This window comes from Bufo gargarizans, chromosome 7 (assembly GCF_014858855.1).
Source record: "Bufo gargarizans isolate SCDJY-AF-19 chromosome 7, ASM1485885v1, whole genome shotgun sequence".
In the NCBI taxonomy this organism is placed as follows: Eukaryota; Metazoa; Chordata; class Amphibia; order Anura; family Bufonidae; genus Bufo; species Bufo gargarizans.
The window spans coordinates 165,583,217-165,597,362 of NC_058086.1; the positions used below are offsets into that span (position 1 = coordinate 165,583,217).

Genomic DNA, 14,146 nt, shown 5'->3' on the forward strand with positions numbered 1-14,146 from the left:
GTGACTTTGTGCCACAACTTCCACTCAATAAAGTTAACATTTTTCTCCATATCGTGTATTATGTGGGTGGCCATGTGAAAGTTGGATAGCGTCAGTGGTGATGATCGCCAACTTCTCCACACTTTCCTGAATTTTCCAGGACATTTCCTATTTTGGAATATTATATTCTCTAAACTTAGGAATGACCCGGTTTACCAAAGATCTGCCACCCATCTGAGCGCTATAGCTTTCCTAGCAAGGAATAAGGCTTCCCTCAGAAAAATACTAGTATGGTGCGTCCACATCTCATCCTCCAACATCCCTTGTATGCATATTTTGGGGCATACCGACCATGGATTTGGGACCATGGTGGAGAAAAGATTTATAATTTCTTGCCAATCGTATTTAATGTAGCTACAGTCCCATAGCATGTGCCAAAAATCAGCGTTTGCTTGTGCACATCTATGCCCATGTGCCCATTTAGTATAGTCGGGTAGGGGTCAGATTGCTCCTATGTAGTGTAAATAGTTGTGTTAATCTATTGTTAAGCGATGGTGAGACTCCTATGGGCACTTCCAACGCCTCCCCAGCTTCTCTGGGGAATGCACACTTTCCATTTAGCTTCCACAGCCAGTGGGTACAAAGCCATTCGGCTGCCCAGGAGATGTGTGTGTATATGGCAGGTATGATGCCTTTTGGACCCTGTGTATTAAAGGGAACCTGTCACCGGGATTTTGTGTATAGAGCTGAGGACATGGGTTGTTAGATGGCCGCTAGCACATCCGCAATACCCAGTCCCCATAGCTCTATGTGCTTTTATAGTGTAAAAAAAAAAACGATTTTATACATATGCAAATTACCCTGAGATGAGTCCTGTCCCTGACTCATCTCATATACAGGACTCATCTCAGGTTAATTTGCATATGTATAAAAAAAGAGCTATGGGGACTGGGTATTGCGGATGTGCTAGCGGCCATCTAACAACCCATGTCCTCAGCTCTATACACAAAATCCCGGTGACAGGTTCGCTCGCTTGGTGCTCTGAAATTGTGCGTGGAGAGCATGTCGTACCTGCAAATAGCTAAAGAAATGAGTACGTATGATTCCATATTTTTAATGAAGCGGAGTAAATGAGCATAATGTCCCATTATTGTATATATCCTTTAAGGTAAGTATCCCAAATTCTTTCCAAATGAATGTCCCCTCCAGTGTTTGCAGGTGCGGAAACAGCGGATTGTTCCACAGTGGTATGACATCCGCCAAGTCCTTATATTGTTGGAATTCCGTAGCATTCCCTACCTGGTGTGCAAGTCTATGTATTTGTAGGGCCTGCTTGGGGAACGATCTTATATTCTCTAATATCGGCCACATGGTGTTGTAGGTAATATTCAGCGTTTGGTGGCATAGTCTGTGTCACCCAGGTTTTCAAAACTCTTAACTGTCCAGCTAGAAAGTATAAATCAAAGTCAGGCCAAGCCGCACCCGCTGCTGCCATGTTCTCTGTAACGTCCACAATGCTAGTTTCCGTCTCTCCTTTCCCCTTCCAAAGGCCGTTATTAGAGCATGTAATCGGTCAAAGAAACTACGAGGGATAGGTGTACATGCGTGTTCTAAGTGGTATAGACCCTTTGGTAATAAGATCATTTTGATTAGGTTTAGTCTCCCCATGACCGATAGAGGGAGACTTCTCCAGACTTTAAATTTATCAACAAAGAAGGATTCTATGGGAGCCATGTTTTTAGTGTAGGACAAAAGTAGATCCCTGGTGATGACTATACCCAAATACTTAAATTGCTCCACCACCAATAGATTGTTGTATATTGAGGGCCATCCAGGTGACCATAAGGGCAGACTTTGGCCAATTTATGCGAAGGCCGGAAAAGTGGCCATAACCCTCAATGAGTGGCTGGGATTTCTCTACGTCACCCATATACAATATTAGATCGTCCGCATATAATCCTATCCTGTCTTCTCTTCCTCCCATAGTTATTCCTATAACTATAAAATCTTGACATATTCTGCGAGCTAGATGTTCTATTGCTACCGCGAACAGGAGGGGTGACGAGGGACAACCCTGCCTTGTTCCCCTATTCAGTTGAAATATAGGTGACAGAGATCCATTGACCGATATGTTAGCTTTAGGTTTTTGGTACAGTGTATGGATCCAGTTAATGAATACTTGGCCAAACCCAAAGCTCCTTATTGTTTCTATTAGAAAAGGCTATTCCACGGAGTCGAACGCCTTAGCTGTATCTAGGCAGGCTAGGGCCCAGTGTCTATTTGTGCTATGACTTGTGCTCTTCTAATATTGCTGGATGTGGACCTGCCTGGAATTAAGCCTGTCTGATCCTCATGTATATAGAAGTTATCATTTTATTCAATCTGTTGGCCAGTATTTTGGTAAGTATTTTGTAATCTATGTGTTTAACAGGGAGATGGGCCTATAAGATCCACATTCCAGCGGGTATCGGGTTTTAGTAGTACTACTATTGACACATCGTACAATGATTCAGGGAGACGACCATGTTGTAGTGATGTTTTGAACATTTTATGTAGTTGCGGTCCCATAATATCTACGTACTTGGAGTACACTTCCAGCGGAATACCATCTGGGCCAGGAGATTCCCCCAGGTTCAGTACTTTATTGGCCACCTGTAGCGTTATCTCTTCATCTAGGAGTTCCCTATCCTGAATGCTGAAGGTTACATTCACACGTCAGTATTTTTCTATAATCCGAATGTCGGTCCGTTTTTTGCGGATCCGTTGTTCCTGAAAATGTTTCCGTATGTCATCCGTTTTTTTGTTTGGATTTCTTTGAAAAAAAAAAAATTTGCTATGTGTTTCCAGGAATGGATTCCGCAAAAAACGGAAGACATACGGAATGACATCCGAATGTCTTCCGTTTTTTGCGGAACCATTGACTTTGCATTGTACCAGGATACGATTTTTCAGGAACATAATAGGACATGTTTTATATTTAAACGGACATGCGGAACGGAACAACGGAAACGGACAGCACACATTGTGCTGTCCGATTTTTTTCCAGGACTCATTGAAAATGAATGGGTCCTGATCTGTTCCGCAAAAAACGGAACAGATCAGGAAAGAAAAAACGGACGTGTGAATGGACCCTAACTGTGAGTACATTATCTCCTGAAGATAGCTATCTAATTCATAGTGAGTGTACTGAATCGTAGATGTATACAAGTCTTGGTTAAAAAAGTATACCATTAGCATCGTCCACTAGCACTCCATCAGTAGTGTGTAGGCGCAACACCGACGGCGCCGCCATCTTTCTATGTACTACATGTGCCAGTACTTTTCTGGCTTTATTGCCTAGCTCAAATGTTTGCTGTTTGAGAAAGAACATTTCACGTTTACATTTTTCCTTAAGGTATATCATATATTGGCTCCCTTTTTGCATCCAATCCCTCCTTTTATCATCCGTGGGATCAGAGGTAAAGCTGCTCTCTGCTTCTTGGTCACAATGTGTCACTTAAAGGGGTTGTCTTGGTTCAGAGCTGAACCCGTACATACCCTTATTTTCACCCAGGCAGCCCCCCTGAGGCTAGCATCGGAGCATCTCATGCTCCAATGCTCTCCTTTGCCCTGCGCTAGATTGCGCAGGGCAAGGGCTCTTTTGTTTATTATAACACTCTGCCGGGCGGAAGCTTCCGCCCGGCAGTGTGTTCGGTGACGTCACCGACTCTGATGGGCGGGCTTTAGCACTGCCCCAGCCGTTTTACTGGCTAGGGCAGCACTAAATCCCGCCCATCAGTCCTGGTGACATCACCGGGGTTCCTGGCAGCTCCATGGAGACGTCACCGGATCTAAAAAAATGCCTTTGCCCTGCGCGATTTAGCGCAGGTCAAAGGAGAGCATCGGAGCATCAATTGCTCCGATGCTCAAGTCAGGGGGGCTGCCGGGGTGAAAATGGAGGTATGTTTAGGTTCAGCTCTGAACCCGGACAACCCCTTTTAATTCATCCTCTTTACGCTTGGTAGCTTTTTTGATATATGATAGAGGATTTAAGGCATCCACGCAAGTAAGCTTTCTTAGTCTCCCATATTAGTAAGTCCTTCATCTCGTCTGTATGTATTTCCAGAAAAACATTAAGTTGCTCTGGAATACCATTGTTGTTTATCATTAAAGTCAACCAAAATGGATGTATCCTACTACTACGTGTCACTGAATCAGGTAGCATCATTGTCTCCGGTGCTTGGTCCGACAGTCCTTGTGGCTCATACTGAATATCCATCAAATCTGATTATGTGTTCTCAGTGCCAAATATGTCATCTATTCTGGATAGCGCACCCCTTGACGGAGTAAAACAGGAACACTCTTCTCGTTCAAGGTTTTTCTCCCTCCACATGTCTATCCACCCCATTTTAGCAGCAAATCCTGCTTAAATGGTGCTGGGCGACCGCTGACTGGACCGACAAGACGGGTCCTGAAATCTGTCTAACTGATCATTCATCACCATGTTATAATCCCTCATACATATCATCCTAACATTGGGGCATTGTGCTGCAAATCCCGCCGCCGCTTGTAAAACAGACATGTTAGCGGGTGGTGGGTTGTATATGTTCATCACCATATATGGGATTCCATTGACATGTGCAAAGACAAAGACATATCGCCCTTCAGGGTCTATCACCGTCTGATGTGCCTCCCATCTAATAGCTCGATGAATTAACAATGACACCCCTCTGGAGTATGAATTCCCATACGCATTTTCCATCCATTGTACCCAGGGTTTTCCCATCCTCCCTCCAGTATCTGCCGTCAGATGTGTCTCCTGTAATCCTAGAATGTGGGGGTTACATTTGCGAACAGGTGTCGGATCGGACTCCCGTATTTAATGCTAGTGCTTGGTGAGTAAGATGTGAACTAATGCTGTGATCAGTGTCCGTTAGCTTTGTGCTTTGTAAGGTTGCAAGCATATTACTATACCAGGAGCCCCTTGTACATAGTGTGCGGGTCAGCGGGTCCTTCGCTGAAGAAAGACGATGTAAAGCCCCTCTGAAGTCCCGGTATCTCTCAATTAGTAGGTGATTTTTTTGGCCGCGTTGATATCCATTCCTCAGCTTCGGGGGGTTAGTGAAGAATACCGGTTTCCCGGTTAAGTTCCCTGAAGTGACGCTTGACAGCTGTAAAAGTAGCGCGTTTCTTCTGTAGTTCTGATGAGAAATCTGGGAAAAACAATATATTTGCGTTGCCTGTTGGTTTGCTGGTTTCTCGCTTGGCTTAAGATAAGGTCTCTGTCTTTCCAATTAAGCATACGGGCCAAGAGGAGTCTATGGGAAGCCCCTGGTGGTGGTGGCCACGCTGGGACACGCTGGGCTCTCTCCACTGCATGGGCCATTAAAAAGCTTGCATCTGGGAATGTGGACTTAAAGGGGTTTTCTCATTTCAGACAATGGGGGCATATCGCTAGGATATGCCCCCATTGTCTTATAGGTGCGGGTCCCACCACTGGGACCCGCACCTATATCGAGAACGGAGCCCCGAAAGTGAAGGAGGACACACTGCACATGCGCAGCCACCCTCCATTCATTTCTATGGGGCTGCCTAAAATAGCCTAGCGCTGGCTCTGCTATTGCTGTCTGCCCTATAGAAATGAATGGGAGCATGGGCCGCGCATGCGTGGCACGCTCCCATTCACTTCTGTGGGAGAGGCGGGAATTAGCGCTTGGTGGTGGACGGACCCCAGGAAATCTGGGGTCCTTCAGCAACAGCGCTCCCCGCTTCGTTCTCGATATAGGTGCGGGTCCCAGCGGTGGGACCCGCACCTATAAGACAATGCGGGCATATCCTAGCAATATGCGGGCATATCCTAGCAATATGCCCCCATTGTCTAAGATGGGAATACCCCTTTAAACCACTGTTCCAGGAATGTGGCTGGGTCTGATCCCTCTGCTCTTTCCGGCATACCTAGGCTCCTGAAGTTATTTCTTCTGGCCCTGTTCTACAGATCGTCACATTTCTGCCTCCATAAATCCACTGAGCCCTCGATGGCCTGTCCTCTGGCTGTCGGGGGTCTTGTGAAGTCTTCCAGGGCTGAGACCCGCTCTTCCTTATGGCGGACTTTCCCTCTGTTGCTGAACATCATGGCGCAAAAGTCCCAGGTCAACTCTGACTATTTTGGCAGTTAGCGATGACTGGCATGCTGAAATAGCCGCCATCAGTTGTTCATGAGCTGTTTTCAGGGTAAACTCCGGTTCTGCGGTATCCTCTGTCAGTTTGCTGTGCTGACTGCCCTCGAGTTTGGAAAGCACGAGGTGAGGCGGCTGCAGCGGCGCCATCTTGAGCCTCCTGCCTGGCATATTCTTTCAGGCGCTCTGCTGCTGCCTGCGCTTTAATTGGGCTCATTTCTTGCCTCCTTGATTTCCTCCTTCTATGGTATACTGACCAAGCTATGGTGGCGGGTTAATATGTACCAGGATGGCGCAGGGTGATAGTCGGGAGCCGGAGCAGACCTTAGACGCGTCCAGTCATGTCGGCTGTTGGTCACGCCCCCTGTCATCGACTTTATGCTGACCTCAGGGAGGATAGCATAAAATAGTGACAGAAATGCTGATGTCAGCGGTGCGTCGCTCATGAGCTAAGAGTAAGTGGTTGCCGAGAACCAGCATCATAATCACTGCAGCCCAGGCCTTGTAGAGAGTCAGATCTACCCGAGAAGAGTCCTGGTTATTATAATCTCCGGCTCTCCCGCCATCTGCTGATGATTGGCAGTTCTCTCCTAGAGAGAAAGGGAGAAAACTCGGTAGAAGCCGGTCAGTCATCAGCAGGAGAGCAGGACTTCATGAATAACCAGGACTCTTCTCAGGAGGCCAGGACTCTTCTCCAGGCCGAGTCTGCAATGATTGTGATGTTGGTCTTACTTTTAACTTATAAATGACAGAGGTCTGAAATCATCTCTCCTGTCTCTACTTTATACTGCTGTTAGTATGGGCAGCACAAAGTTGATGACAGGTTCCCTTTAACACAAAAGCAGCAACTGTAAAATGGATAGGCGAATTCTGCAGAGGTACCAAGGCTGTATCGTTCTTTACATATGCATATACTCCTCGCCAGGGACGTAACAAGCAACCATAGAAAAAATTGGAATGTGGCCCCAATCCACCATGACTGCTTTCAACAACTTTTTTAGAAAAGCTTATGTTTGGTTTTCCCAATGCACGTGGCTAAGGCACACAGTGATGTCACAGTACAGGATAATACACACAGTGATGTCACAGTACAGAGATAATAAACACAGTGATGTCACAGTACAGGATAATAAACAGTGATGTCACAGTACAGGATAATAAACACAGTGATGTCACAGTACAGAGATAATAAACACAGTGATGTCACAGTACAGGATAATAAACAGTGATGTCACAGTACAGAGATAATAAACACAGTGATGTCACAGTACAGAGATAATACACTCAGTGATGTCACAGTACAGGGATAATAAACACAGTGATGTCACAGTACAGGGATAATAAACACAGTGATGTCACAGTACAGGGATAATACACACAGTGATGTCACAGTACAGAGATAATAAACACAGTGATGTCACAGTACAGAGATAATACACACAGTGATGTCACAGTACAGGATAATAAACACAGTGATGTCACAGTACAGAGATAATAAACACAGTGATGTCACAGTACAGAGATAATACACACAGTGATGTCACAGTACAGGATAATAAACACAGTGATGTCACAGTACAGGATAATAAACACAGTGATGTCACAGTACAGAGATAATAAACACAGTGATGTCACAGTACAGAGATAATAAACACAGTGATGTCACAGTACAGGGATAATAAACACAGTGATGTCACAGTACAGGGATAATAAACACAGTGATGTCACAGTACAGGATAATAAACAGTGATGTCACAGTACAGGATAATAAACACAGTGATGTCACAGTACAGGATAATAAACAGTGATGTCACAGTACAGAGATAATAAACACAGTGATGTCACAGTACAGAGATAATAAACACAGTGATGTCACAGTACAGGGATAATATACACAGTGATGTCACAGTACAGGGATAATAAACACAGTGATGTCACAGTACAGGGATAATAAACACAGTGATGTCACAGTACAGGGATAATATACACAGTGATGTCACAGTACAGGGATAAGAAACACAGTGATGTCACAGTACAGGGATAAGAAACACAGTGATGTCACAGTACAGGGATAATATACACAGTGATGTCACAGTACAGGGATAAGAAACACAGTGATGTCACAGTACAGAGATAATACACAGTGATGTCACAGTACAGAGATAATACACACAGTGATGTCACAGTACAGGGATTATAACCAGTGATGTCACAGTACAGAGATAATGCACACAGTGATGTCACAGTACAGGGATTATAAACATAGTGATGTCACAGTACAGGGATAATAAACACAGTGATGTCACAGTACAGGATAATACACACAGTGATGTCACAGTACAGGGATAATACACACAGTGATGTCACAGTACAGGGATAATATACACAGTGATGTCACAGTGCAGGGATAATATACACAGTGATGTCACAGTACAGAGATAATACACAGTGATGTCACAGTACAGGGATTATAAACAGTGATGTCACAGTACAGAGATAATGCACACAGTGATGTCACAGTACAGGGATTATAAACATAGTGATGTCACAGTACAGGGATAATAAACACAGTGATGTCACAGTACAGGATAATACACACAGTGATGTCACAGTTCAGGGATAATACACACAGTGATGTCACAGTACAGGGATAATACACACAGTGATGTCACAGTACAGGGATAATATACACAGTGATGTCACAGTACAGGGATTATAAACACAGTGATGTCACAGTACAGAGATAATACACACAGTGATGTCACAGTACAGAGACAATAAACACAGTGATATCACAGTACAGGGATAATAAACACAGTGATGTCACAGTACAGAGATAATAAACACAGTGATGTCACAGTACAGGGATAATAAACACAGTGATGTCACAGTACAGAGATAATAAACACAGTGATGTCACAGTACAGAGATAATAAACACAGTGATGTCACAGTACAGAGATAATACACACAGTGATGTCACAGTACAGGGATAATACACACAGTGATGTCACAGTACAGAGATTATAAACACAGTGCTGTCACAGTACAGAGATAATACACACAGTGATGTCACAGTACAGGGATTATAAACATAGTGATGTCACAGTACAGAGATAATAAACACAGTGATGTCACAGTACAGGGATAATATACACAGTGATGTCACAGTACAGGGATAAGAAACACAGTGATGTCACAGTACAGGGATAAGAAACACAGTGATGTAATAGTAGTAGAATAATGTGCACAGTGATGTCACAGCACAGGGATAGTGCACACGGTGATGTCACAGCACATGACAAATGCAAAAAGTAATGTTGCGCAGAAGGAATAATGCAAGCGAAAGTAACCTTGAGGCTCCATAGTAAAACTCAGAATGGGCACATATTAAATTGTCCATGATACCTTATATACATTTTATCACCAACTGCACTTTATGTCTGAGCAGAGATGGGCCCCCTTAGTTGTTGGGCCCCAGCTGCTATGCCTGCTACCCTGGTAGCTACGCCCGACTAGGTAACTGCAATCCTGACCGCTCTTCTCTCTAATGCTGGACAGGTGCACTGATCAGACACCTCCAGTCTCAGCTCTGTGATATTTAGAGGGGTCAATTAGATTATAAAACATGGCTGCCTTCTTCCAGATTCAACACAACTCGTATTCATGGCTGTGTGGTATAGAAGTCCTAGGAATAAGCTGCAATACCAGATATGCCCATAAGCAAACATGGTGCTGTTTTTCTTTTCTGATCGAATTAACCTTTTAATTCTTTTTATTTATTTTATTTTTTCCTATAGGTCAATTTATCCATTAAAAAAAAAAAAAAAAAAGGGTTTTCACATGAGGTCATAGAAGGGGTCCCTCTGTTCAGATCCCCCTCCTCTAATAGCGGTTACCCTGTGGAGGTTAGCCGCAGCAGATCTGCTCGTGTATCCCTATCATTTACACAAGCACTTGAGCCTAAAGTCTGTCTTTTGCTGCCCTGTGAAGTTCAGTCTATTGCCCTCTGGTATCGGCCTATGAAGGGCAGATGGTACTTACTGTTCGATATGACGACTGACCGCAGATGCAGAAACCCCCCCCCCCCCCCCCCTACCCCTGAATCAGTACTTTACATCTCATATCTCCAGTATGTACAGTATATCTGAATTAGCAGCTTTTTTTTTTTTTTTTTTTTCTATACCTGCCCTTTAAGGGATAGCTGGGGTCTGTCCTTGCTTCTCAATTAAAAAGCTCCCCCCCAAGTTTAACCTTTCCACTGCCAGGCAGAAATGAGCAAGAATGGAAATGATGCTGCAGCGTTATAATCACCCCGGGGTGCTATCATGCCCCCATTGCTAAGCCCCCTGTGGGGTCCCGCTGCTTCACCCGTCCCTCGTCTTATAAATAGTAAGAACAGGTTGTGGAAGCCTCGCCTGATTGCTGTCTGTTGTGCATGCCCTGCGGTGACAGTGACAGAGTGACAGCTGACAGCGAGCACTGCGCAGGAATGACCAGGAAATGGGCCGTCACATTGTAACCTCCATCTCCTGTGCTGCACGTCTGGGGCAGGTGCTCCATCAGCAGCGCGAGCCGTAGACGTGAGATCTCACCCAGCGCCCTACGTGTACACCGAGGACAATGACACGGACTGGACAATGTGGCTGATAGTTGTCTCATCTTTATGTCCAGCTACACTTAAAGGGTTGTCTGAGAGATTCCAGACACAGCAGCAACCAGCTGAAGCCACAGGGGAAACGTAGTGCATCATGGAGGGGGTGAGGTTTCGCGGTTCTACTGATGGATGTCCGAAAACATCACCAAGATGGCTGTTCTGTGTCCAGTGTAAAGAAACTGATAATAGCCACTAGACAAGCAGGGAATTTAGACAAGCAGGGAATTTAGAGAGATTTCAGCTCTGAAGTCCGAGGAATTGTGAATGCAGCTCTGGAGTATAATACAGGATGTAACTGAGGATCAGTACAGGATAAGTAATGTATGTACACAGTGACTGCACCAGCAGAATAGTGAGTGCAGCTCTGGAGTATAATACAGGATGTAATTCAGGATCAGTACAGGATAAGTAATGTCTGTACACAGTGACTGCACCAGCAGAATGGTGAGTGCAGCTCTGGAGTATAATACAGGATGTAACTCAGGATCAGTACAGGATAAGTAATGTATGTACACAGTGACTGCACCAGCAGAATAGTGAGTGCAGCTCTGGAGTATAATACAGGATGTAACTCAGGATCAGTACAGGATAAGTAATGTATGTACACAGTGACTGCACCAGCAGAAAAGTGAGTGCAGCTCTGGAGTATAATACAGGATGTAACTCAGGATCAGTACAGGATAAGTAATGTAATGTATGTACACAGTGACTCCACCAGAAGAATAGTGAGTGCAGCTCTGGAGTATAATACAGGATGTAACTCAGGATCAGTACAGAATAAGTAATGTATGTACACAGTGACTGCACCAGCAGAAAAGTGAGTGCAGCTCTGGAGTATAATACAGGATGTAACTCAGGATCAGTACAGAATAAGTAATGTATGTACACAGTGACTGCACCAGCAGAATAGCGAGTGCAGCTCTGGAGTATAGTGCAGGATGTAACTCAGGATCAGTAATGTATGTACACAGTGACTGACTTTTTATGTGTATTAATTCCATGTATAATCTGGTAATATGATGTTGAAGGATGAACCGATCCTTTAAGGATTAGGATGAGGTCATGATGACAGGGGACATAACCTGTAACATGTTTTGACTAAAGAATACATTTTTTTTGTCTTTTTCTTCCATCTTTTTCTAGAATCTGGAAATCTACAAGTTGACGGCTGAACAGTTCCACACTGCAGCGACCAATGCGGAGTACCGAGTGAAGTAAGTCACCATCTTCTTCATATTCCTTAAGATGTTTTTCTCTACACTTATTTGCATTTGCTCGCCAGATGGCCCAAAAATTCTGGCATTTTGTTTTAAAATGTCAACATAGCTGAGATGTTGATAAAGTGCCTCAGTTACCATGGGGTAAGTATCTGAGGACTCCATGGGGCCCAGATGTTGGGACGTCCATGGCTTTGCATTGGGAGATGACCGAACCGGTTGAAAATCTTCCATAATGGATAGTTTCCTTAGGAAAATGATTATGCTGATTAGATAATTATGTTCCTGTAATAATTGACTGCTTCCTTGATTAAGACACATGCATCATTCTTTTAATCAGTGATAACCTGCAGTATTTGAAGGCTGGCGGCTCCCCCCGTCATAGATGTGCACGATGCCTATTTATAATAATGAAAGGACATTTGCAGTAACACGTTTAATTACTCTCCTGTGGTACTCATCGCAGTCGCCATCAAAGGTAATAAATGGATAAGCCGGTGGCCACGTATGTGATGCCTTCAGACGGCTTCCTGTTCTCTTCCTTTCTTTTCCCAGCCTTGAGGGATAATTATTATATCTACAGGTTGTTTAAAGGGACCTTGTGGGACAGAAGTGGGCCATAAACTTCTGATCCTCCCATACACATGCACGGTTGGTTCGGCCAAGCGTGCATATGTTTTCAATGGGGAGTAAGTCGCTGCCAGACTCCTTGCTGGAGCTTTTTTTTTTTTTTCCCTGAGGGCAAAAGGATTGGGCATGTCAAAATCTAACATGCCCATCCCTTCCTTTCCCTGACATTCGTAGTTGGGGAGAAGTAGGAGGACCCCATACACATTAGGTGTTTGGCTACTCCTGCCAAATTCGGTGGGTTCATATGACATTAATCTGGTGTGTCTCCCCTTGGGCCCCAAGAGCTGGACATTCTCTACAACCACTATAGATCCACCCATGGGAAATAAGGTTACTAATGTAATAACCGGTAAATGGGGCAATGACTTCTTTTGGACCCCCCGGCCCCATGGGTTTCATGCTTTCCTGCCCTATATGAAAAGAGTGATGATAATTCATGGAATGATGTGGTACATGGAAGTCTTTACTAGACAAGTGGGTCTTTGGGCGATGAGGTTAAGCTCCTGGTCACCTTCAGTGGGCCATTTATACTGCTGGCACCAGGTCCTGGGCATATGTGCTTTCTCTGCTTCCCTCTTCCCATAGCTTCACCCTTGGGAGATGAGGTTACTAAGGTAATAAAAAATAATAAGGTTACTGAGCAATTAGTAATTATTGGAACACCTACAGCCACGTCTAACCTTTTGGATTGCCCAGCCTCATGGGTTGCATGTTTTTCTGCCCTCTATGGTTTTTTTATTTATTTTTTTGAAAATTTTTCATGGGATACTGTGACACATGGAAGGCATCACAAGACTAGTAAATTCTTTGGGTGATGAGGCTGGGTCTGTTTTTAAGCTCCTAGGTCACCTTCATGTATGGTACTGCGTTCTTATTTTGTGTCCCTTCTGGCACCAAGCCCTGTATACCACGTCTGCTTCCCTGTATAGGTTCACCCATGGGAGATAAAGTTATTAGTTTGATAATTGGTACACGTGGCAGGCACTTCTTACCTGTTGAACCCTTCTGCCTAGTGGGTTTCCTATCCCCTGTGTTTTTTGGGGGATTATAAATAGGATGCTGTGACCCATTGGAAGGGTTCACAAGACGGAATTGCCACACATGCTCGAGTCACAGGACCATAGTATAGTATACCCTAGTGCAGGAAAAGTGTGCCTAATGTGGGTATATTACAGGACCACGGAATATTTAGTGTCATCTAAATGAAATGTAATACGTACATTTGGAGTTTTCATCTGGTGTCTCGTGCGGGGTGTAAGGAAGGGCGCATGTGGATCAGGAGCTGGATTTGTTGATAAACTATAATTTTGAGCACGCCTGACCATGTGACGCTATATCGATGACATCACAACTGGGCGGTGACCTCATAACTTCCTTTCTTTTGCAGGATTTTACCCCAATGTTATTACTTTTATAATACAGTGTCTGTAGCAGTACTGGGGTGATGTAATTTACTTTCCTTGAGCCTTCTCACGTTCTTCGCTCGCTCTCAGAAGCGCCATTACTGTG

At 44.3% G+C, this 14,146-nt stretch overlaps 1 protein-coding gene across 3 annotated transcripts in view; it reads left to right on the top strand.

Annotated features, from left to right (window-relative positions):
- CHCHD6 (coiled-coil-helix-coiled-coil-helix domain containing 6) overlaps window positions 1-14,146 on the top strand; it is a 226,176-nt gene that overhangs the window by 106,090 nt on the left and 105,940 nt on the right. For all 3 annotated transcript variants that reach the window (XM_044301385.1, XM_044301387.1, XM_044301386.1), the window contains one exon: window positions 11,934-12,004. In XM_044301385.1, the coding sequence (XP_044157320.1) occupies window positions 11,934-12,004 (71 nt within the window). The remainder of the gene's footprint in view (window positions 1-11,933; window positions 12,005-14,146) is intronic.